The sequence below is a fragment of the Cnephaeus nilssonii genome (genome assembly GCF_951640355.1).
Source record: "Cnephaeus nilssonii genome assembly, chromosome: 22".
Taxonomy (NCBI): domain Eukaryota; kingdom Metazoa; phylum Chordata; class Mammalia; order Chiroptera; family Vespertilionidae; genus Cnephaeus; species Cnephaeus nilssonii.
The window spans coordinates 11490997-11515382 of NC_137093.1; the positions used below are offsets into that span (position 1 = coordinate 11490997).

The 24386-nt window shown below is 54.1% G+C and overlaps 1 protein-coding gene across 9 annotated transcripts in view; it reads right to left on the minus strand.

Moving 5' to 3' along the window:
• Positions 1-24386, minus strand: part of KDM2B (lysine demethylase 2B) — a 90118-nt gene that overhangs the window by 1391 nt on the left and 64341 nt on the right. For 4 of the 9 annotated variants that reach the window (XM_079762243.1, XM_079762245.1, XM_079762246.1 and 1 more), the window contains 10 exons: positions 13012-13236; positions 6449-6592; positions 5355-5442; positions 4925-5193; positions 4628-4741; positions 4017-4055; positions 3181-3860; positions 2408-2571; positions 2159-2320; positions 1132-1350 (listed from right to left, as the gene is read on the minus strand). In XM_079762243.1, coding sequence (XP_079618369.1) covers positions 1132-1350; positions 2159-2320; positions 2408-2571; positions 3181-3860; positions 4017-4055; positions 4628-4741; positions 4925-5193; positions 5355-5442; positions 6449-6592; positions 13012-13236 — 2104 coding nt within the window. Of the gene's footprint in view, positions 1-1131; positions 1351-2158; positions 2321-2407; positions 2572-3180; positions 3861-4016; positions 4056-4627; positions 4742-4924; positions 5194-5354; positions 5443-6448; positions 6593-13011; positions 13237-22601; positions 22813-24386 lie in introns of those variants that run through there. The other 5 variants (XM_079762244.1, XM_079762250.1, XM_079762251.1 and 2 more) reach the window with 3 other exon arrangements.

Below are 24386 nucleotides of genomic sequence, written 5' to 3' on the forward strand. Positions count from 1 at the left end.
GCCCCCAAATCCCAGGCGCTCAGCAAAGGAGAAACTGGACTGAGCTCTTGAGCATATTCCAGCCTCTGCAGTAAAGCACACGGAGGCGGCACTGCCTCTATTTTATCAAAGTCCCTGCAGGTGAGGAGGTGGCATAAGGAAGTCAAGTGACAGCACCCCATGAGTCACCGAAGAACTAACCGCCTTTCAAACAATCAGAGTAGCCCCTTTCAAGCAATCCCCTCAGGTCAACACAAAGTCTTGGCACAGACGCGCCCGGATTCTGGGATGCACGTCTCAGATAGTGTAAATATAACCCAATCTCATAAAGGCAGTAGGAATTCAAGAACTTGGAACCAGTACAATGGAATGCTATCTGCATCACAGGCGATGCCACTAATAAATGAAGGCCGGGCAGTTAGATAGGAAAGGGGGGTAGGGGTCGTTGAACACCTGTTCCAAAGGTACCCCTTAACCTTTCAATTAATCTCTCAAATTCCTCCCCACCAAGTGGCTGACACTCTTTTATAAGCTTACTGCAAAAAGAAGTGATGGAGGATGTGGAATTCTTTCAGAAAAATCATGCCTCTGTCCATCTCACTGTCCCTCATGTCCCAACTCCTTAAAAACAAACTCCCTCCCCATCAGCAAGCGGAGGGATGTGTGAGGTTTCCCAGCGTGTGCAACAAGACGCCGAACCGTAAGGGCACTGGAGGCTTCTCTCCAACCACAGACCCTGTGACAGCAGGGTCAGGAAGGGTGCGCAAAATTGAAGACAGCAATGGCAGAAAGCAAGCTGCTTACTCCCAGTGAAAGCCTACTGGGCCAGGCCTTGCCTTATTGCCCACTGCTCCCCACCCATCCCACAGCACTCATCCCACTGAGGGAAGCTTCCCTGGCGCTAGTTTTGGACCAGGAACCACTGTTCTATGCGCTCACGGCTAACAGCATTTTTGGTAGCAATTATTACAAATCCGGTAATAACTTCTGCAGCATGTTCCCCTCTAAACTGGGCTGTGTATCTGTCTTCATCACTGCTATGTCCTAGCACCGATCACTGGGATCCTATAATAATAGCAGGCGCACAAATGTGAAATTCCCAGCTTGTCCCACGGGATGCTGGGCAGTCCCTGATGGGTGACCCCGACTGACCTGACAAGTTGATTTCTGTTAAGGAGTCCCGGGTGGTGGTGCCCACTGCAGTGAGCAGGTTGATGGACTGGTCAGTAACATGGTTACAGTAACTAAGGTGGAGCTTGGAGAGCAGGGGCATGTGGCGGATGATGAGCCGCAGGGAGGCGTCGGTGATGTCCAGGCCTGCTAGACGCAGCTCCACGATGTTTCGGAGCTTGCTCCGATTGTCCATCTGACCTGAGGGGCAGGGAGGAAGAGAGGCAGCGTATCAACCTGACAGGACACAAAAGGCCTACCAGCCAGACATAACACTTGGTTTCAGTTCGTCATTGATGTTTCCCCCAAAAAATCAGAATCAGTTCCAATATTTAAGAATCGGAAGATCGGCTGGCCAGTATGTTTCAGTGGTTAAGCATCAACCTATGTAGGAGGCAGCCAAACCATGACTCTCTTTCATCATTGATGTTTATATCACTATCTCCCTCTTCCTTCCTCTCTTAAATCAATAAAAAATATACATATACATAAAATTTTACACATTGAGATTCTTAAAGTTCAGAAGACCTAGAAACACAGCCCACTCTCCACCCAGCAGTACCGGGCCAGACGGAGCAGACAGCATTAGCATCTCTCGATCTCCATGGTTTCCTCATTTAAGCTGCTGAAGGGGAGCGATGACCCCTGAAACCCGACCTCGGAGAGCTCTATGGGAGCCCCTGTCCAACCACCCTGACCCTGATGCTCCAGGGGGCCTGAAGCCGATGCAGGATACATGAACAAAGAAGCAGTCGGATTTGTGAGAGCCCCTGGGTGCCCGAAGCAAACTGAGAACACAGCAGCCAAACTCCTCCTGGCATCCCCTGGGGCCGGGCTGAGGCCAGAGAAGGCTGGAGGACACGCCCACCAGACGGCACCTGTTCTCCATTAAGCATTTAATGGGGGCTTTGCACACCCTCTACACGCCGTTGTGGTGAAAATCGGACCCAACAGCGCAGCTTGGTCACACCACCGCCACATGGCCTTGCCCCCAGGCCTGGCCGCTCACCTGGCCTGTTATCTGTGGGCGGAGACAGGAGATCCCGCATCTGGGCATCCTTTAGCCCTTCTACCCACTGGACATCCAGGGTCCGGAGCAACGGACAACTGGAGGTACAGAGGGCCGAGACCGCAATCCATGAGCAGCCTGACAGCACCAAGTCTCGGAGCCCTGGGGGAACAGGAGAAGGGGTCGCAGGTCAGGTGATGCACCAGCCCCCCGCACCTGCACATTTGGGGTCCCCGGCCCTGTGCTCACCTGGCAAACGGTTGATGAGCCAGCTCAGCTGTTTCTTGGAGATATTGGTCCAGCTGAGGTCCAGGGAGACGGGCTGCCGCCGGATGATGCCGCTCAGCATCAGGGGCGTGATGGACCTGCAGTGGTTCAGGTCGATGCGGGTCCATAACCGCTTATCACAGCACCTGGAGGCCAGACCCAGCAGAGGGGGTGCCGTCAGAGTTGGGGTCTCACTTGTGGTAACTCCTCACCTTCCAAGCTCAGGGACAGGCTCCTAACTCCGCCCTCTGGACCCGTCTGTCTGCACCTGGGCACCTCCGCTGTGACCGCCACAGGCCCTCCCCGGAAGGTGCTGGCACCTGTTCTCCATTAAGCACTTCATGGGGGCTTAGCACACCCCCTACACACCGTTTCTCAAAACAAGCCTGAGCGGAGGTATCGCACCCATTCACAAGGAAGGTAAGTAACCTGGCCAGAAAGCTGGGAAATGTCCAGGCTGGGGCGAAGGGCAGCCACTGGCACCGTTGCTGTTAATAACCTGGGCTAACACTTTCAGGTCAGGGCTCCACCTGGTCCTGCTCATCTTCCAAGGAGCTAAGTCAGGAAGTCAAACGGGCTTCACCTGCCGTAGCTGCTGGAACTCTCGGCGGAAGAGAATCACGCTGGTCGGGGCTTGGAGGGGGACCTGACCACTGACTCAAGGTGGGACCCTACTTCCCACCCTCACTCCATCCCTGGTCTAGCCCAACCCTTAGCGCAGACCTGGACACACAACCAGCTCCCTGCCTCCTCACCAGCGGTTCCAGGTCCTGCAGACCCGCATGCAGACACACAGGTCTTGGTGGCTGAGGTAGCTGAAGACGGCCATCCACACCTCCCGGTGCATGACGTGGGCCGCCCCATCGTCCAGGGGCAGCGAGTCGGGTGGGGGGCTGATGGGCGGCGGACGGATCACGTGTCGCTCCATCTGGATGCACTTGGGCGGCGACACGGAAGGAGGGGGCCGGGAGATGACGCGGGGTGGGCTGCGCAGGCCGGGCCCCAGCTGGTGTCGCAGCTCCCGGGGGGTGCCGTTGAGCCCCTTGCTGAAGCGATGGGGGCGCTCGCAGAGGCCCACGGGCCGCTTGGGCTCCTCGTTCTCACTCTCGGGCTCCGACTTGATGGGCTGGTGGTTCTCGTTGGCCAGGCTGCTCTCCGTCTTCTGGATCTCCTGATTGAGCTCCTTGCTCAGCTCCTTGCTCAGCTCCTTATTGGGGAGCCGCCGTTTCCGGCGCATTTTCACCTTCTTCTTCTCGTCGTGACCCTCCGCGCTCTCGGTGCTGGGCCCGGCGGTGGGGGAGCTGGAGCGGGAATGGTCGCTCTCCCTGGTCTTGGGGGGCGCCTCAGGCAGGTCGTCCTCCGGCTCCTGCTTGAAGCGCCGGAGCGGCTTGCTGCCTAGAGCCATCCGGTCCTCGGCATTCTTCCAGGACCGCCGCTGAGGAAGGAGGGGGGCAGGGGGGCAGGGGCAGGTCAGTCCCCGGCCAGGGCTGCACCCACTCAAGCCTCCCCACCCTCTTCCCAGGATCCTGCCCCCCGTCCAGGTGTGAGGTGAAGGAAAGGAAGGGGAGGGGAGGGCAGGGACAGAGGGTACCTTTTTCCTGAAAAGCTTATCTTCTTTGCCAGGTTTTAGCTGTCACAGAACAGAAAGGATGCAGAGCTTGCTGCCAGGCTCGAGAGAGTTGGTCCCCTCTACACCCAGCCCACCACCAGGCCGTGGTCTCTAGACTAGGGGCTGGAGGGGCGCCTTCCCCCCAAATCCACTCTGATGGGTGGGCCCTGCGGCTGGTTTTAAGGAAGAGGCTGGAAGTAGGGTACTGTGGTCCAACTGTTCCCACCCAACTGCCCTCCCACCCTAGGACAGACCCAGAGATATGCAGTGGCCCGTTCAGGGCGGACTTGGCCCCGGGAGCCAGTCCTGGAGGCAGGGCCTGTGGGGTTCCCAGCCGAGCCTTAAAGGCCAGGGCGGGGAGAACGGAACCAGGCGCCACCTCGTGGCTGATGCTGGAAGGGCCAGGGGGCGGAGCAGGGCCACCCAGGTTTCCCAGATCTGCAGGGCTTCCCCACCGCAGTTCAGCTTCCCAGGCCCGGCGCCAGAACCCTGAGCCAGTGATCGGGGGCTGAGGCCTGGGAAGCTCGGGGGCTGGAGAACCAGTGGGGCGGGGTTGGGGGTGGCCTGGGGAGGGCGGGGCGACGTGGGAGCACCTGCTGCTGGAAGTAAGTGAGACTGGATCTCCACCAGGGGCTGAGGCTGCTGCCTAGAGGGGGCCTCGGCGAGAGGTGCGAGGAGGAACCAGGGGACGTTTGCAGAGTCGAGGCCTAGAGGGGTGGGAAGAGGAGTGACCGGCTGGTTTCCCCCTCCTTTCTGTTGGGCAGGGCGCTCAGGGCTTAGGTGACCTGCTCAGGGCAGCCAGAGGCCAGGGTCCCGCGTTCTCCCCCCGCCCCCGCCCCCGCCCCTGGGACCGGCTAGGCCACCCGCGCCCCGCCCCTCCCAGGACGTACTCGCTTGCGTCCACTCGGCTCTTGGGGCTTCTCGTATTTCCGCTTCCTCCTCAGGTGCACATCGTCTGACTTTCGGCGCAGGATGGTGTCCGGGGGCACCTTCTTGGGGTGCTCGTCCGACCTGCGCCGGGGCGCCTCCTCACACTCGCTCCTCCGCTTGGCCGACTCCTGGCCTTCCTTGTTGTCCCGGTTCATCTTCTGCTCCTTGAGCAGGGAGCCGGGCAGGTTGGAGGCGTACTTGAAGCCAGGGCCACGCTTTTGCTTGTAGGCCAAAAAGAGAGAAGGTACAAGCGAACTGTATATCTTTGGACGAGCGCCCTTCCCCGAGCCCAGAGCGCCCACCAGCCAACCCTGTGGGCACAGGTCGGACTGGCAAGGCCAAGGTCCGCCCCTCCCGGGCTGACCCCTGGGATTGGGAGCCCGGCACTCACTTTCCCGGTCTTGCCAGCGTGGTTACACTTTGGACACTCCCAGCAGTTTGGAAGCTCGTCGTTGACTACGCCCTCTGACTCCTTAATCTGCGAGGGACAGCCAGTCAGCAAACAGGGAGGGGGGTGGAAGAGGCCACCTCTGCCGGGAGCATTAATGGCCCCCCCACCCCACCCCAAATGCCATTTCCAGCCCATCTTTGGCCAAAAGAAAACAAGAGTGGTTAAGACAGGTGACTCTGAATTCATTCACTAGCCCTGTACTGGGTGGTGCTGGGTGTGAGCAAGTCAGACCTGCTGTCCCCGCCCTGGAGGAGCTTCTGATGTGGGCGAGAGAGAAGTAACCAGGCAATTAAGACGGGGTGGTCTGACTTCCAAAGTCAGGGAACAGCAAAGCGTCCCCTTCAGAGTGAGAGTGTGTGTGTGAGTGTGAGAGAGGGGGCGGTGAGCGTCAAAACAGACCGGTTACGCCACCCAGGGAAAAGGGGACACTTGGGGCAGGCCCACCCTCCACCCTGATCTCTTAAAACACACAGATGCACACGAGCTGACAGGGAGGTGCCGGGTATGTTGACATTCTCCGGGCACAGAAGCGATGTGCCAGCCCACAACAGTCTCTTCCTTTCAAAGGAAGAACCTGCTGTCCAAGACAGGCGGTACAGCACGGCAGCCCCCAGGACACACCAAGGGCAGGTTCCCGGCCCCAGGAACACACCCCCTATTGTTATGGGCCCTCACCTGGCCAGGCCCCAGTTCTTCAGAAGCCCCGAGCCAGGGTCCAGCAAGCAGCCTGACCAGCCAGCATCTCCCTCTGGCCCAGGTGGAGACTCTGGAAACTGGAAACTGTAGTTCTGAGGTTTTGGCTGGCTGGAGCCGGGGGTGGGGGTGGGGGGGTGGACCCGCACCTGTGCGTGAGGTCTGAGCTACTCCAGACCCTTCTTGCCCTCAGCTCATACCTGACACACAGAGTCCCCCAGATGTGAGGGCCCTCCATGGGAGGAACCCAACTTCCCCCTGCCCCCCAAGCTTCACCAACACTAGAGGCCCCGAGTAGGGGTGTCGAGCAGCATAGCCAGGTCCCACCGGAGCCACTCACCTTAAGGCATCCAGGGTGGATGATTTCGTTGCAGATGGAGCACTCCATGAGCATGAGGTTAAACTTGCCTTCTTCCTCCTCCACCGTGTCTTCCTTCCCCGCCTCGCCACACACTAGGCACACGGCGGTGTGGGGGAGCACTGGCTGGAGAACCGGGGAGAGCAGAAGTCAACAGGGGCCGGGACCCCATGGGGAACGGGGCCAAGGCATGAGCTACTCTCCTCCGGCCTGCCACTGTCATTCATTTATTCACCCAGTCACTCATTCAAATACCTAAGACTACTACCTCTGTGCGCCAGGTACTAACTACTCTTAGTGCTGGGAGTATAGCAATAAATGCCTCTGCTATCCTGAGCTTGAATCTTACTGGAGGGAGGAGGGCAAAGTGGAGAATACAGTATATTATATGGTGACAAGGGGTATGGAGAAAAAAACAGCAAGCAGGGCCAGGGTGAGGGGTGGAAGGCGGGCTAATCTGAAACGTGGAGGTCAGGGAGGGCCTCACACTTGAGGAGAGGCCTGAAGGAGGTGGGGAGTGAGTCCAGCTGTGTGGGGGCTGAGGCTGCGTTTCCCCAGGGGTACCAAAGCCCAGGCCATGGACTCTGGGGTCCCCAAGGCCTTCACAAGGAGGACTGGGAAGTAGGTCAAAACCCCCTTCAGAACAATACTAAGCCCTAGCCAGTTTGGCTCAGTGGATAGAGCGTCAGCCTGCGAACTGAAGAGTCCCGGGTTCGATTCTGGTGAAGGGCACATGCCCGTGTTGCGGGCTCGATACCAAATAGAGGGCGTGCAAGAGGCAGCCAATCAATGATTCTCTCTTATCACTGATGTTTGTTTCTCTTTCTATCTCCCTCTCCTTTCCTCTCTGAAATCAATAAAATATATTTTTTAAAATAAAAAAAGAACAATACTAAGTCGTTATCTGCCTTTTTCACCGTGTTGACAGTGTGCGCTGCTGGGTGATGGCACTAGACGGGCAGGGCTCACAGTGCACTAAGAGTCACTGAGCTCCTCCTGGCCATGCGCTCATGAAAAAGATCACCAGTTTCACTGAAGAGTGTCTTTGATGAGGCAGCAAAAATGATTAGTTTTATTAAGACCTGGACCCTTAACAAAATAGATCCAGAGACACTGAAGCATGAATCAGACTAACGTATTTCAGAGGGCAAGGTGGGAGCAGGAAGAAGAGATTAACCAAAGAACATATGTGCGTATATGCACAGCCCATGGACAGGCAACAGTGCGGTGAAGGCCCGGGGAGGGGCGGGAGCAGGGTGGAGAGGGTCAATGGGGGAGGGGAGGACGACACATCTGTAATACTTTCAACAGTAAAGATAAATTTAATAAAATAAATGAATGAAACCTTGCCCCTCGATCCCTTTACCATTCTGTGTGACAACACAGGGCAGTGCTTCCGCTGCCTACCACGCGGTGGCCATCTGCAGCAGAAGCACTCCTGCGGCCACTTCCTCCAGAACATCCTTCTACGGGGAAGGACTTTTATTTTTTTTTTAAAAAAAATGTTTTGTTGACTTTTTACAGAGAGGAAGGGAGAGGGATAGAGAGTTGGAAACATCAATCAGCTGCCTCCTGCACACTCCCCACTGGGTATGTGCCCACAACCAAGGTACATGCCCTTGACCGGAATAGAACCTGGGACCCTTCAGTCCGCAGGCCGACGCTCTATCCACTGAGCCAAACCAGCTAGGGCTACTGGGAAGGACTTTTAGAAAAGCCCGTGGATGCCGAAACCGGTTTGGCTCAGTGGATAGAGCGTCGGCCTGCGGACTCAAGGGTCCCAGGTTCGATTCCGGTCAAGGGCATGTACCTTGGTTTCGGGCACATCCCCAGTGGGGGGTGTGCAAGAGGCAGCTGATCGATGTTTCTCTCTCATCGATGTTTCTAACTCTCTATCCCTATCTCTTCCTCTCTGTAAAAAATCAATAAAATATATTTAAAAAAAAAAAAAAAAAAGAAAAGCCCGTGGATATTGGCATTATTTCCTCAAAGATGAAACAAGGGAGCCTGTCGTTTCCAGAGAAATAACTTACAGCATGGGTTGCAAATGATGCAACGCTAATTTTCCAACAGAAATGAGCATCTCAGAAAACTTACGTGAGCCACTGTGAACCCAGCAGCTTCCCAATACTCAAAGACCTTCCTGATGCGGTTGGCAGCAGTGTTAGCAAATGTGGTTTTTAGTGTTGTTCTTGTTTCTTAAACGCTGTACAATGCTGTGCACCAAAATTTAGAAAATCTGCATAACTCAGTGCACCAGTATTTTCCAAATGGCTAAAGCGTGATGTTACAACATCACCCATGAGCAAATGAGCTATTTCAGGGGCGAGAAAGACTCATGGCATTTAAGTAACTACGAGAAAGTTCATTGATACAGTCTCGGAGTCCACATTACAAATAACCTTTAAGAAACTGCCACCCGTTGAGTGCTGGTGGAACCTGAAAAAATACCCAAGATGACCTGAAATGACTGTTAAAACACTCCTGCCTTTTCAACCACGCATCTGAGTGAGGCCAGATAGTCCTCATATGGTTCCTCTAAAACATCGCGACACCATGAATATCAAAACAGATACGAAAATCCAGGTCTTTTCTAATGGACCGGGCATGAAAGAGATTTACAAAAACATAACACAATGCCATTCTTCCCACAAACCATTTTTGTTTGGAAGATGTAGTCATTTCTCATAAAATTTTATGTCTTCATAAAGTGGATTTCTCATTATTTTTTAATGAATTCAGTGTTAATCCTGAATATAATAATTTTAATAAGTAAATAAGCCACATAAGCAAAAGCTCTTTGGGTCCTAATGCTATTGAAGAGGGGAAGGGTTGTTAAACCCCCTGCCCAGACACGCTGCCTTTCTACACACCTGGCTCCCGGCACCTGGCACAGGATCCGGCGGAACCACACAGGCAATATTTAATAAACTGAGTTAGAGGAGCTTCAAATGCGCAGGGATATACAGATCTATACGCCACTGTACATCCCAGTGGGAAAAATATCTACAAAATGGCACAAACACTGAAATTCCAATAAACAGAACATAAGGAAGGTAAGAGAGTCGTCATTCGTTCAACAAATACTTAAGGAACATCTGCTAAAGCCCGAAGCAAGTGGCCGAGAGGGGAAGTGATGAGGGAGACAGATGCTCCTCGGGGTTTTCAGGACGATGAAGGCAGATCACGCAGAAATCCTAGGGAAACGGAGGTAGGTCGTGTACAGGCGTTACCGGAAGCAGCAGAGGCGGGTGCTGGAGGACGCACAGAGCCAGGGAATTTGGGCTCAGAGAGGAAAGAAGAGGGGAGCGCACTGGGACACCCTGGGGGCGCTGGTCGAGCACAGTAGGCGTCTGACTGAAAGAGTGATGAGAGGCAGAAGCAGAAGGGAAGCACAGAGCCAGGAGAGGAAGCCCAGGGGCTGGAGATGGGGCTGGACGCTGGGAAGGGATCAAGTCTGCGGGGAAGCCTCGTGGAGAGGGGGCAACAGGAAGGCTGCTGTGGGAAGAAAGGGAAGACGGGTGGATAAAACATCCCGACCAAGTGGAAGGGCGGGAAGAAGAGTAAGAAGCCTCCCCCATACCTCCCAGTCAGGCCAAGCCTGCATTTGCAATCAGTTCCAAAAGCCCCATCAGGGTAGGAAGGAGGAGACACATCAATGTGCGGTTTCCTTCAACCAGCACTGACTGTGCCAGGTACCGGACTAGAACCAGAACTGAATAGGTGATAGAATAGGTGATAGGCCTGGCTGGCATGGCTCAGTGGTTGAGCGTCGACCTATGAACCAGGAGGTCATGGTTCGATTCCTGGTCAGGGCACATACCCAGGTTGCAGGTTCAATCCCCAGTGTGGGGTATGTAGGAGGCAGCCTATTGATGATTCTCTCTCATCATTGATGTTTTTTTTCTCTCTCTCTCTTTTTTAATCCTCACCCCAAGATATTTTTTCATTGATTTTTAGAAGAGAGAGGGAAAGACAGAGAAATATTGATGTGAGAGAAACACACCAATCGGTTGCCTCCTGCAGGAGCCCCGACTAGGGCCTGGGCCAGGGAGGACCCTTCAGTCCGCAGGACCGACACTCTATCCACTGAGCCAAACCAGCTAGAGCTCTATCTCCCTCTCCCTTCCTCTCTGAAATCAATAATATATATATATAAAGAATAGGTGATAGCAGAGACAGGTTTCCTCTAACTGGGCCTGGGACACTGGGCGGGAGGGAGAAGGTGGAAGAGAAAAAACAAGGCTAAAAAGGAGAGACAGTCCTGGGTCATGGCCAACACACCAAGTTTCAGGCGACACTGTTTTCAAAAACAACAGTCTCTACAGACAACCTCTCAAATCCTGACAGAACACAACAAGTCACATGGACAACCTCTCTACAAAAATGCACCCACGCATGCACACGGATACAAATCTGTATTTAACTTCAAGGGGGATCTCAAACTCCCTGAAACCCATTCAAATGACCTGGGTACATGTAACAAAAACAGAAGCAATGAAACTTAAAAACTTCTGCACAGCAAAGGAAATAATCAACAGAGTGAAAAGGCAACCTATGGAAGGGAGGAAATATTTACACATCATTTATGTGAATAAATGGTCAATGTCCAAAGCATACGAAGGACTCCCACTTCAACAACAAAAATACAAACAATCCAAGTGGGAATGTGAAATGGCGCAGCCACTATGAAAACCAGTGTGGAGGTTCCTCAAAAACTTAAAAAACAGGTATCGGCACACTCACGCTCATCGCAGCATCATTAACAACAGAAGTGGAAGCAACTTTAATGTCCAAGGACAGATGAAAGATGAGGAAAATGCAGTAGATAACACACAATGGAATATCATGCAGCCTTTAAAAAGAATGAAATCCCATCACAGGCTACAGCCAGGATGAGCCTTAAGAGGATTATGCTGAATGAAATAAGCCAGTCCCAGAGGGAGAAACCCTGTCTGATTCCACTCACATGCAGTGTCTAAAGGAGTCCTGCTGAGAAGCAGAAAGGTGGCTGCCAGGGGCTGGCGGGTGGGGAGGGGGAAAGAGGAGTTGTGGTTTAATGGAGATAGAGTTTCCATTTGGCAAGATGAAAAAGTCCCAGAGATCAGTTTCACAACAATGGGCATATAGGTTATATGACTGTACTATACGCTGAAAACTGGCTAAAATGATGGAGATGTAAAGAACAGCATAGGAAATATAGTCAATAATACTGTGCTAACTATATACAGGGCCAGATGGGTACTGGAAATATCAGGGGGAACACTGTGTAAAGCAGATGATTGTCTAACCACTATGCTGTACACCTGAAACCAATATACAAAATAATATTGAATGTAAACTATATTTTAAAAATCCCCCCAAAAACTTTTATAAAAAATGAGATAAAAAATAATTGATGAACAACATAAACCACCTGTTTGATCAGAAGAAAAATGTTTTATTTGTGCACTGAAATTGATATATCTGTTTATTTGGTTGTGTGGATTGGGGAGTGGATTTTTGCCTGTTTGTATAGGAAATAAGTACAAGTAACAATAAAATTTTAAAAAAAGAAAGTGAAAATATATTGTGATAATTTATTGGAGCTTATTGACTTCTAGTAAGTTTAAGTACGAATAAAATGTTTCTTATGCAAAAAAAACCTTATACATATGTATTGAATATAGCACAAAAATATATTTATTTTGCCCCCCAAAAACTCAAAAGTTAAAATTGTAAGTTTTGTTATGTATTTTTCACAATAAAAAACAAAACTCAGTGTGAGCACGTGGAGGGACCAGGGGGAGGTGCCCCGGGCGTGGAGGGCACGGCAGGCTCGCGTGGATGCCAGGCTGGGCCTTCGGAGGAGCTTGCCCAGGATCCTGTCCCTCCGCCTGAGCAGACATCACTACCCCCACAGGGAGGACCCCGGGGCCTTGAATGCAGCACCCCAGGGAAGGCAGACTGTGTGGGTGTATGCAGGAGGGAACCCACAGGCAGACCATGGGGCACGCCCAGTTGTCAGAGTCTGTGTCCCCTGACTGTCTTGGGGCACCGCCCGAGGCGGGGGGAGGCAGGAGGTCTGGGGGGCTGGCCAGGCTCTGCGGCAGCCCGGAGCCCCATAAATCAGCCCTTCGGGAGGAGCACTGACCTTCCACCCAGACCTCCGACTTTGAAGGTAGGACAGGAAGGAAGGGAGGGCCTCCGTGAACTGGATCATAAATGCTGGCAACGGGGTCACAGACAGGAGAGGCTGCCCTAACCGCGCTAATGGCAGACACTTCAAAGCCCCGGGCCGTCTAGGGGAGGAAGGAGGTGTAAGACCATCAGACGATGAAGGAAAAGGGGCCTGAGCACTCGGCAGGAAGCCCTGCCCTGTGGGATTTGAAAACAGCACTCATCGGAGCCCCTTTCTTTCCAGAGGGCGCGTCTCTCAGGCGCTGCTGCCGCGGGAGCCTTCTCTGTAAGCAGAGAAACCACCCGGCCTGGCGCAGCGGGGCGCGGGGCCTACTGCAGAGGAGGGCCGGGTCCTGGGGCGCCGGAGGCCCCTCTCGCCCACTCACCGCGATGCACTGCCGCATGATGCAGCTCTGCTTCATCCGCCCGGGGCCCCCGAACTTCTTCATGTCCTTGCAGAAGTGGCACTCTCCGCACTCGGTCCGCAGGCAGGCCTCGCACTTGCGGCATCGCGTCCGGCGCCGGCGAGCTCCCGCTGTGGCCCGGTTGGCGGCCAACTTCACCGCGGAGGCGGGGCCCAGCTTCCCTTTGGGCCTCCCTATGGCCCGGTTCTGCAGGAGAACACACAGGACCGGTGAAATGCGAGGCTGCGGGGCGGGCCAGACCCCCAGCAGACGGCATGACAGGTTGACTTGTATCCCCTCCCCACCACAAAAAATATATATATATATATATATATGTCAGCGTGTAACCCGGGGACCTCAGAATGGGACCTTACGTGCAAACAGGGTCTTTACAGAGGCAACCGAAAGAAAGCCAAGTCATTGGGATGGGCCTGAACCCACCATGACTGGTGTCCTCCTACAAGGGGGCAATGTGGACACAGCCCAGAGGGAGCCTGTGTGAAGACACCGGGAGAAGACGGCCACGTGGCGGGAGCGATGCCTCGAGGAGCCGAGAAATGCCAGTCGGCGCCCGAAGCTGGAAGAGATGCGGCAGGATCCTCCCCTAGAGCCTGGGGAGCAGGCCTGGCCCCGTCCACACCTTGATGCCAGCCTTCGGGCCTCCGAGCTGTGAGAGACTCAAGTTGCTGTTGCTTTAAACCACCCAGTTGTGGTTCTTCGTATGGCAGCCTCAGGAACCTAACTCAGCGGCCTCTCTGGCTTCTGACCGACGCCCTGGCTCCACCCTCCCGTGGCCCCACGCTGGAGGACAGGCCCTGTGATTGTGCTTCCCCAGAGAGGCCGCACAGGGCCCGCGGTCAGCCTGTTCCCTGTTGCAGGAACACGCTCCCCACTCCACGTGGCTAACGCCTGCTCTTCCTGCAGGCCCGTCACACACGGCTCTCTTCCCACGGGGCTCCCTGACCACCCTGCACGGGGCCCCTCGCAGCACTTATCATCCCTGCCTGTCAGCAGGCCTTCCCTCTGGGACCAGGGGCTCAGGAAGGCAGGGATCAAGGGTGTCTTGTCACCGCTTTCCTTCCACAAGACGATGGACACAGAATGTGCTCAATAAACCAAACAGACCCCAGGAGAACGAGACAGTAACCCCAAGGAGCCCTGACTTCTGAGACCTTCTCGAAATGGGCTCCAAACCCTTCCTCCCCCGTGACTCAGAAGGAAACAGGCAGGTAGATTACATGCTAAACCGTGAACGCGCCAGTGTCCTGCGCAGAGGTCCTTGCATGCTGGCCACCAGCCGAGCCGCCTGCAGACGAGAACCTGTGGTGGAGCTCCTGGTCAGCCCCCGGGGGACGCTATCTGCTGAGGTCCCCTGTCTACCTACCATCGGAAGAGGGAAGGACCAGGATGCTGAGTGTGTCTTGTCTAAGCACGGGTTTGCTGGAGAGTGGTTCACCCCTCTGTCAGAGAGACCATGACTCATCCCCAAACTATCAGATCTAAATGGCAGTCAATACTCAAAGCCCCTTCTCCGCCAGCTCAGCAAGCTTCCGTCCAGGTCCAGCCTTTGCATTTGAATTGCTGGTCACAGGACCACGGCTGTGCTGAGGCCCTCCCTACCCTCCCAGGACACGCAACTCCCCCAACGCCACGGGACTGCCTAGAAACGTACAACCACGTCAGGAAGACAAACGGTGCACCTTGCTCCGCGAATAAAGCCTCACCCTCATCGATTTTCTTCTAGCGGCCCCTTCGGAGCTGAAAATCTCCCATACCCTGACCCCCACCCACCTTTGGGCCTGGACACCCGAGTGGATCCTTCCCTCGGGTTTATTTTCCCAGCAGCCTGCAGCATTCGAGGAGACCGCAAGGCCTCTGACAACTGTGGGGCCCACTCCACGAGGTGCTGCTGCTCTGATCTTAATCCAGCTCAACTTGCTCTGGTCTCCACAGGGGAAATGGGGGGGATGCTAAACCCAGCTCCACTGACCCCTGTGTCCTCATCTCCCACAAAGCCACACCACGCTCAGCCGGGCCTGCCCCCCTCCGGGGCAGCCTCACCGCGTTACTCTTCCTCTGAGCGGCGAAGGGTCTCACGTCCTTGCACTGTCCTTACACAGCATCCCAGGACGGCCTGGGCCGCCCCCGAGGTGCACATTTCGCAGCGATAATGCCAAATTGGCCTACATAGTGTGCAGGTCCGGTCTTGCTGCCAGAGGAGCAATTAAAAAAAAAAAAGACCAGTTTTCAGAGCCTTTGGATTTGAGAATGGGACGTAAGGGACCGTGGACCTAAACGCTGAGCAACGACAAGGACGGTGAGAGCAGAGAAGGTGGCTATCTGCCGAGTATGCACCATTGTGCTCATACTTCACATATGATATTCCCTAATTTTCCCAATAATAACCCAATGAGATGCTGCTGTTCAGATGAGGAAACTGGAGCTGGAGGTTAAGTGGCTTGCCCATGGGCCGTGGAGTCAGCACAGGCTGTGCATGCCCTCAAGCCATGCTCTGAACACTTCAGACTAGGACTAAAGGCAAAGAGGGTGAGAGACCCCCAGAGTCCACACGCCCCTGGGAGGAGTTCACAGCTAGTTCCTCGACGCCCTTAGTGTGGTGGGCGCCAACAGGAGGTGCAGAGAAGCACGTGTACATCCAGAGAAATGGAAACCAGGCCGGTTTCTCCCTCTCTTCACAGCGCGGAACACATTGTGATACAGAGTACACCCCTCCTGTGAGCAACGCACTCTTCAAATCATCACATGAGCAACCAGGCGGGTGTGACCCAGAGCGTCCAGTCAGGTGAGAGGGCAGCGCAGGGGCCAACTTCCAAGGACTAGCTTCTTGGGTGAAGAACTGAATAAACAAAATTTTAAAAATTCCAAGACCCAAATAGGCCTCTCCCCTCCCACTCAGGAATGGCAGGTATCAACAGCCGCTGAGCCAGGCCTGTGGCCTCACGGGCCACAAACTCGGTGTCCCTCGGAAAAAAACATGGGGTCAATCCAGCCAGAGTCCCGGAGCCAGGATGTGCAACAAGCCCACCTTCCCGTGCTTTCCAAAGCACATTCCTATCGCAAGAAGCATTTTCCTAATCTATGGAAAAAAACAAGCCCGTCTGGATCTCGAATGGCAGCTGAGACATCCCAAAAAATGACAGAGCAAATGAAAGGTAAGGCCTCAAAAGAAGAGGTGTAAGGAGCCGCTGATCCGAGGACCTTAATTCCGACCCCTCTAGCTGGCTGCCAAATCAAGCTGGAAACGCGGCTGCTGCCGCAAGTTTTAACAAAGATGTCAAGACTATTCGGGGCAGGGGAGGGGAGGGTCTTTTCTTTTTTCTTTCTTTTTTTTAACATATTTTTATTGATTTCAGAGAGGAAGGGAGAGGGAGATAGAGACATCAATGATGAGAGAGAATCAGTGATCGGCCGCCTCCTGCATGCCCTCCTATTGGGGATAGAGCCCACAACCTGGGCATGTGCTCTGACTGGGAATCGAACCCATGACCTCCTGGTTCATAGGTTGACACTCAACCACTGAGCCATGCTGGCCGGGCATGAGGGTCTTTTCAACAAATGGATATCCATAAGCAAAAAAATAAAGTTAGACCCCTCCCTCACACTATATATAAAAACTAACTAAAACATGGGTTGAAGATCTAAATGCAAGAGCTAAAACAATAAAACTCTTCGAAGGAAGCTTAAGGATAAATCTTCATGGCCTTGGATTAGGCAAGGGTTTTCTGGATGATGCCAAAGGCACAGGCAATAAAAGAAAAAAGATAAGATGGACTTCAAAAAAAAGATAAGCTGGACTTCAAACTTAAAAGCGGTTGTGGTTAAAAAGCTCTATAAAATGAAAAAGAGCACAGAATGGGAGAAAATACTTGCAAATCATGTATCTGGAAAGAAGCTGGTATCCAGAATACATAAAGAACTCAAACGACTCAACAATTAAAAAAAAAAAATCCCAAATTAAAAATGGGCAAAGGATTTAGATAGTTCTCCAAAACAGAAAAACAAGTAGGCAATAAGCACAGGAAAAGATGTTCAAGCCCAGCCGGTGTGGCTCAACCTATGAACCAGGAGGTCACGGTTGGATTCCAGGTCAGGGCACATGCCCGGGTTGTGGATTCGATCCCCAGTAGGGGGTGTGCAGGAGGCAGCCAATCAATCAATCAATCAATCAATCAATGATTCTCTCTCATTATTAATGTTTCTATTTCCCTCTCCTTTCCTCTCTGAAATCAATAAATGTATTTTTTTAAAAAGATGTTGAACATCACTAGTCAATAGAATATGTGATGCGCACGTGAGACTTGTTCATTAACCCCCTCACTCACACATTCACCCACCTACCTACCCAAGTGTTTTCAGGCTATGAGTTATGTGCCATATTCAATGCTGGAATTACAAAGATGAGTAAGAGCTGTTCACAACTCTCAAAAGCGCTACAGCCTGGGGGGGGTGGGGGGGGCGGGGGAGAGAGGTAGGAGGGATATAGACTGTAACCACATGAACGCAATGCAACATGATGATGAGTATCAAAAGCTAACATCTACTGAAGTAATTACCCTTTTCAACATTTGTATCAATAATCAATGAGGTGGGAATCATTGTTTCTATTTAGCAGTGAGGAAACTGAGGGACAGCATAGTTAAGTAACCTCCCCAAAGCCATAGCACTGACAAATGAGAGATCAAGGAGAAGCCGAGATACGAACCCAGACAGTGGCTCAAAAGCCTGCACTCTGGTGTGCGGGTCCCAGGAGAAATGCCTCATGTCCCTGGGAAGGGAGGTTGGGAAAAGTGTCGCATACGCAGGAGGTGGTGACTGCAGAGAGTCTTGGAGCGGGACTAGGACTCTGCAGGCCCGGGGTAGGGGTGGGGTCAGGGAGTGGATATTCTAGGCAGAAGGAAGAGTAAGATAGAGATGTGAAACAACACGACACATTGAAGGAATCGCTTGATATGGCTGCTGACGAGCAGCCCTGAGGTGGCAGAAGCCTAGCCCAGCAGGGCCTCGTGTGCCACATGAGAAAGGGTGGCCCCTCGGAGGGTAGTCAAAGGGCTTGACAAGCAGGAGCGACACGATCGGATTCCGGCAAGAATGTGGGGAGTGCCTTTTGGGCAGTGGGTGAGACGAAAGGCAGGGAGATGAGACGAGGATCCCACGGCAAGCAGCCCAGCTGAAGATTATGAAGGCACGAGCAGGCGCCGTAGAAGGCATGAGAGGAGGGGATGACTCAGGAGGTATTTTAGAAGCTGACCCAGTGTTAGAAGACCCGGGAGGCTGGGTGAACGTGGGGTAGGCAGGCAGGCAGAGTCCTGGAAAACCTGGAGGTTTCTGGCTTGAGCAACAGGAGAACAAGGAGCTTAGGAGAAGACCGAGAACAGTGGCTCCGCTGCGGGAGGTGAGGAACCCATGGGACATCCAAGGAAAGTGGCCAGCAGGCAGGAGGGACCGGAGCTGACACACACACAACTGGGAATCGGCAAGAGCGGTAAACTAGTTAAGGCCAGGAGGTTGTCCAGGCAGAACGGGCAGAGTGAAAAGAGGGTCCTGAGCGGTACCTTCAAGACTAGAAACATCCAAGGGTCAGGTGACCACGAGCAAGCTGCTGAACGGTCAGAACGGCAGGCAAGGCAGCCGGCGGTGTGGCATCCCCGAGCCAGGGAACAGTTTCGAGGAGAGAGCTGGCCAGAGTTGGAATTGTCAAGGGGAGTCAGTGAGAAAAACTATAAAACCTGGGCCTGGGTGGATGTTTTCACAATTGAGACAGTTTCCCACCAAACTACCCTCGCAGCAGCACGCTGCCAGGTAGCCCCACAGGGGCAGCCACAGGCTCCCCAGAGCAGTGGCATTCCGTCATGCTAATGTTGCATTCTACTGCATAACAGATTTATGTCACCATGATAGCTGCCCCCAAATCTTGGAGCATAATGGACATTCCAGGAAAAGATGGATTTCAGCAGCACCAGAGGCCCCTTAACAATCACCTATAGACCCCAGGGAAGGCTGCAGTCTGTTTATATGCTGAGGATAAGGAGCAAGAGATAGAAAAACAAAAAACAAACACACAAAAAACACAAGGTACCAGAACCCAGGAGATGGGTTTCTGGAGAGTTTGAGGAAAGCTAAAGACCTTCTCCCCAGGAAAATACACAAAGGCACAGTCTCAAAACTTCTGTATATAATTTCAGGAAGATTCAAGGACCCCCGTCTTAAAATGTCATTAAGAAGCTATAATGAGCCCTAGCCGGTTTGGCTCAGTGGATAGAGCATCGGCCTGCGAACTGAAAGTTTCCAGGTTCGATTCCAGTCAAGGGCACATGCCTGGGTTGTGGGTTCGAACCCCAGTGGGGGACTTGCAGGAGGCAGCCGATCCATGATTCACTCACATCATGGAAGTTTCTATCTCTCTCTCCCTCTTCCTTCCTCTCTGATATTAATATATCAATATATCAATATCAATATATCTATATCTATATCTATATATATATATAGATATAGATATAGATATATTGATATATGGAAGCTATAATGAGTAACACAGTGATTAGGGCTGCATAAATTTATGAAATATTTCTTCATAAATTTCTATTATTCATCTCTTTAAACAAGCAATAATCATTTTTATTTTTAAAAAAGAAATAAGTCCAGCCAGTATGGCTCAGTGGTTGAGCATCAACCCAGGAACCAAGGGGTTACGGTTTGATTCCGGTTAGGGCACGTGCCTGGGTTGCAGACTCCATCCCCAGTAGGGGGCGTGCAGGAGGCAGCCGATTGATGATTCTCATTGATGTTTCTATCCCTCTCTCCCTTCCTCTCTCTGAAATCAATAAAAACATTTTTTTTTTTTAAGGAATAAAACTGTTTTCACTTCAGGGGTAAAAAACATACAAACAAAACACCCAAGATGGAACAAGAATTCTTCTCACTAACAAGCCCTTCTTTAAGGGGCATCTCCTCAAACTGAAAAGCAGAGCGGAAGAATGTTCAGACACATTCTGCACTGGAAAAGCAAATGAAGTCGATGGGAGAAGGCCCAGACTAAGGTGATCATTGGCAAGAGTGTGGGAGGGGTCTCCTTCCACTCACCATCCCCCCTTACTCTGGTCCCACCGGCCTGACATCGGGAGCAGAGGGAAGCCAGGCCGCTGCGGGAAGGCACGGGACAGACAGGCCAGGCCAGCAGAACAGGCCTAAGGAAGCCCGATGGTCCCCAGAACTGGACACCTGCCTTGGGTGGGGATGAGAGACGAGCACTTTTCCCCGGAGAGCAGGAAAATTCAGATGAGGGGTTGGGGGTGGAGGGGCTCGGCGCAGCTGCAGGGATGGATGGACTGGGCCACTGGAACTTCCCAGCAGGGCCTCCGCTGGGTCCTTTCACAAAGCAGGTGAGCAAGTACACCTGCACCCCCACACGCCAGGTCTCCCACGCCTTCTCATGAAGGGCCTCTCCTGTGGTGCCAGCCCATTCTGGCAGGGTGGGGTGGAGGAGCCCTCCGTGAAGGAGACTTATTTTACAGAGTGGGGTTTAGAACCTGCAACCTGGAGTCTCTGGCTTTCATTTGGAAACACCTGCCTTGGAGGTCCTTGGAGGAAGGCACTCTTCTACGCAGGCCCAAGAAATCCCAGGACTGGAAGAAAAACAAAAACTGATGAGGACGAAGTAGGAAGGCTCGAGACAGGTGAGCCATAGCTTAGAGTGTTCCCAACGCTGGTTATCTTAGCTGACAACCATTTTTGCTGTGAGGACTACAGGAAAACCTGTTGCCCATGGACCTGGCTTGGAGGTCTTCTCCCTCAATGCATGTGTGTGGGGGAAAGATCATCTTAGCGTGAACACCGCAACCTCGAGAACTTCCATGGCTGGTAACTCCAAGGGCCCCGACTGAGAAGGAGGCAAACAAAATCTGGCGGCAGGCGTCCAGGTCCTCTCTGGGTGGAGGTCTCTCTCAGGAGTGGCAGGAGCTGCCAACGTGGTTGTAAGCCCAGAGACGTACCAAGTCTTGCCTCGTGCAGTGTCAAAGATTCTATCTATCGAAGGCCAGAGAGAGTGGCCAAATTAAAAAACAAAACCAAAACAGGTAACAGGAACCTGGGTCCTGAAACACCGAAGCGCAGTGCCCTGTGTCAAGTGTCTTATGAATGACCAGAGGCCACAGAAACGGCCAACGGTGGGCAGGGATTAGGTACACCCAAAGGGAACGGAAATCTTCAAACCTCGAGTTGCGGTGTGAACTCAGCAGCCAGAATAACTGACATGGCTACTGACTGGTAAAAGTTCCAAGCTCCTTCAAACCACTTGGGCTGCCTCTGAGTTAGAACAATTCATAAAACCAGGGAGACTCAGGAACATCTCTCCTAAGGGACGTGTGCCTGAAGAATACCCAGCCAAACTGAGAAAAACCATACAATTTAACTTCGTCTCTGCTAAGTAAAGCCACTCAAGAACGCGTGATACGACTTAAGTGCAACCTAGACAGTACTTCCTCAATCACGCCTAATGGAAGGATAAAACGTCCTACATCTAGGCCCGAACATCCCCAAACATCTTTATCTCATCACGGAAATACACCGAGGATCATAAACAAGCACCTCACTCACCTAGTCCCACAACGCAGCCATCCAAGGCTCAATTCTCGGGGACAAGTCTACCTCGCCTGGGTCCTGGTTCAAATACTGTACAGATTATACTTCGTAAAACCTCCACTTTCTCCTCCCGCTTCCCAAACGCGAATCTTCCCGGAGTAAATTCACGCTATAAACACACCCAGGGCTTTTGTTTTATACACAGATTTCTCCCCCCTGCTCCCAAGAGAGGCTGCTTTCCCTTCTAAACCCAACGGAGGCCAAACACTGCCATCTGGGGTCACGGCTTCCTCTGCCGCGAAGCGCACTCGCCGGTTCCGGATTCCCCGCGCCGGCCGCGGCTCGCACCCCTTCCTGTCTCCCTCCTGTCTCGTCGGCCCACGGCGGGCGGCGGGCGCGCAGCGCCCAGACAAAAGCTCGGGCCGTCGGGCCCACGGGCCCCGACCGCCCACCCTCCGGGCCGCGGCGTCCTCCAGCCCCGAGGCCGAGGGTCCCGATGCAACTTTGCGAACGTTAAGGAGGGAGGCGCCGGCGCCCGCAGGTCCGGGTGCGCCCGGGGCGGCCGGCACGCGCGTGGGCCGCAGGCGAGGGCGCGAGGGGAGGGCGCGGCGCGCCCCGGCCGACCGCCCGCGCGCCGGCGCCCGCAACTTGCCCGCGGGCCCGGGCCGGCGCCTGGCAGGGCCCGCCCGACGGCGAGGCCCACATTGTCCCCGCGGCACGGCCGGCCACCCCGGCGCACAGCCGCTCGCACACGCCCCCTGCCCGGGCCGGCTGCGGGGCCCGGGGCGCCCGCCGGCCTGCCGCGCTCCTCTCTGCCCCGCTCGGGCCCGGCCCTGGCGGCACCACCGGCAGCGGCTGCAAAACTTTCTCCGGATCGCGGCGGGGTGGCGTCGCGGCCGCCCAGGGCGCGTCAGTCGGTCGGTCTGGAGGTCGGGTGGCGGGTCCCTCCCTCAGCCCCACCCCGGGCCCCTGACCTGGTCCGGCTCCGATTCATAGTCGTCGTCCTCGGCGCTCACGGACATGGCCATGGCTCATGGTGGGCCCAGGCTCGCGCGCGCTGACATGGCTGGAGCGCCGCCGCCGCCACCGCCGTCCGCCCGGAGCAGGCTCGGCTCGCCCGGGCTCGGGCTCGGGCTCGGGCTCCCGCGCCGCGAGGAGGGAGCCGCGCCGCGCGCCTCGCACGCCCGCGCGGGAGGGGGCGGGGAGGGGCCGGGGAGGGGAGGGAGGGCCGGGCGCTCATGCATATGCATGAGGCGAGCCAGGAAGGGGCTGGCCCCCCGGGCCGGCGGGCCAATGGCGCGGCCGCGGCGCTCAGGCCGCACACAAAGGGAGCCCAGCCTGCGGTGACACGGGGGCGGGCCCGCAGAGGGCGGCCCTCGCGGGGACTCGGGCTGCGTGGGGGCGTGCCCCGTGCCCCGCCCGGCCCGTGCGCCCCGGGATACACACCGGTGGCTGGCTGCACGCCGCCGCCAATCTAACAGGAAATGCACGCCCGACCTGGGGTGGGGTCTTTTGTGTGGTCCTGCGGGGCGTCCCGTGGGAGTCTCGGGGTGCAGGGGCCAATGGGGAACAACCCTGCACGCGACGCCAGGCACGGTCCCTGCGCCCCCGAAGGCGGACACCCGGGCTCCGGGTTTGCACAAGCTCTGGGACCAGGACCTGATGTCCGTGAACCCGAGAATCCCGCGCCCACAGCTTGCAGGCCCGCTGGCCTGGAATCGATCTGGGGGCCCATTTCTCCCTGACTCTGCCCTCTCTGCCCTCAGGTTTGCTTTTCCAAGTGGAGAGGGAATTAGCTGTGAATGTGGGGTGGTGCAGATGGGAGTTCACATCGAGCCCCAGACGTGGAGGCTACCGGAGAGAACCCGAGTGCGCTCTGTCCTTGGGGACTGGCAACTACCGGGCTGGCCCAGAAGGTGTGGGTTTCTAAACTGTAAAGGTTCCTAGTGTTTACTCCAAAAGCAGCCCACTCCTGCAGAAAATTGTTACTGTAAAGCCAGATGGAGATTAATTTTAAAAAATAAATAAAAATCTATGGGCACTTACACCAGCTGCCCTTACTCTGATGGAGGAGGAACTCCCGACCCTTGGCTATAGTGGTCAATGCTGTCAGAATCCAGACCATAGCTCAACCCAAGCCGAGGAGCAGAAAGACAGCCTAGCAGCCGGCCTACTCATCACCTAAGTAGGGATGCCCAACGTGACACTGAATATGCAGACCTGTACCTGCTCAGGTTCTTCATCTGTAAAATGAAAAGGTTTGCCCAGCAGAGGACAAACAAGCTCTGGGACCAGGACCTGATGTCCTCGAACCCGAGACATGGCCTTCCCTAAAGAGATCGGAGGCTTTCCCCAGAAAGAGCCCCCATTCGCTGTGAAATCTGGTCACCTCTTCAACGTCCTCCAACTGTTAATTCACGCTCAGGCCACTGGCTGAGAAATCCACTGTGAGAACAGAAGGGACCCACAGGTGGGTCATGGCCTGGCCTTTCAAGGAAGGCAGAACGTGTGGCACAGAACTTGTAAATAAAACTCAGGAGGCTTCTAGCGGGGAGTCGGCAAGAGTGAATAAAGAGGGATGCCTGTCTTACAGAGTGGATCTTAAAGTCTGTCTGAAATGTACACACCCACTGACACTATGGGGGAAAATCCCAGCGGATTTGCTCTTTACTGAAACATGTCTGTTCTGAGTATCTTATATTTTTCACAATTGTTTCCTTTAGCTAACTGGTGCACACAATTATCCAACATTGGTTTTG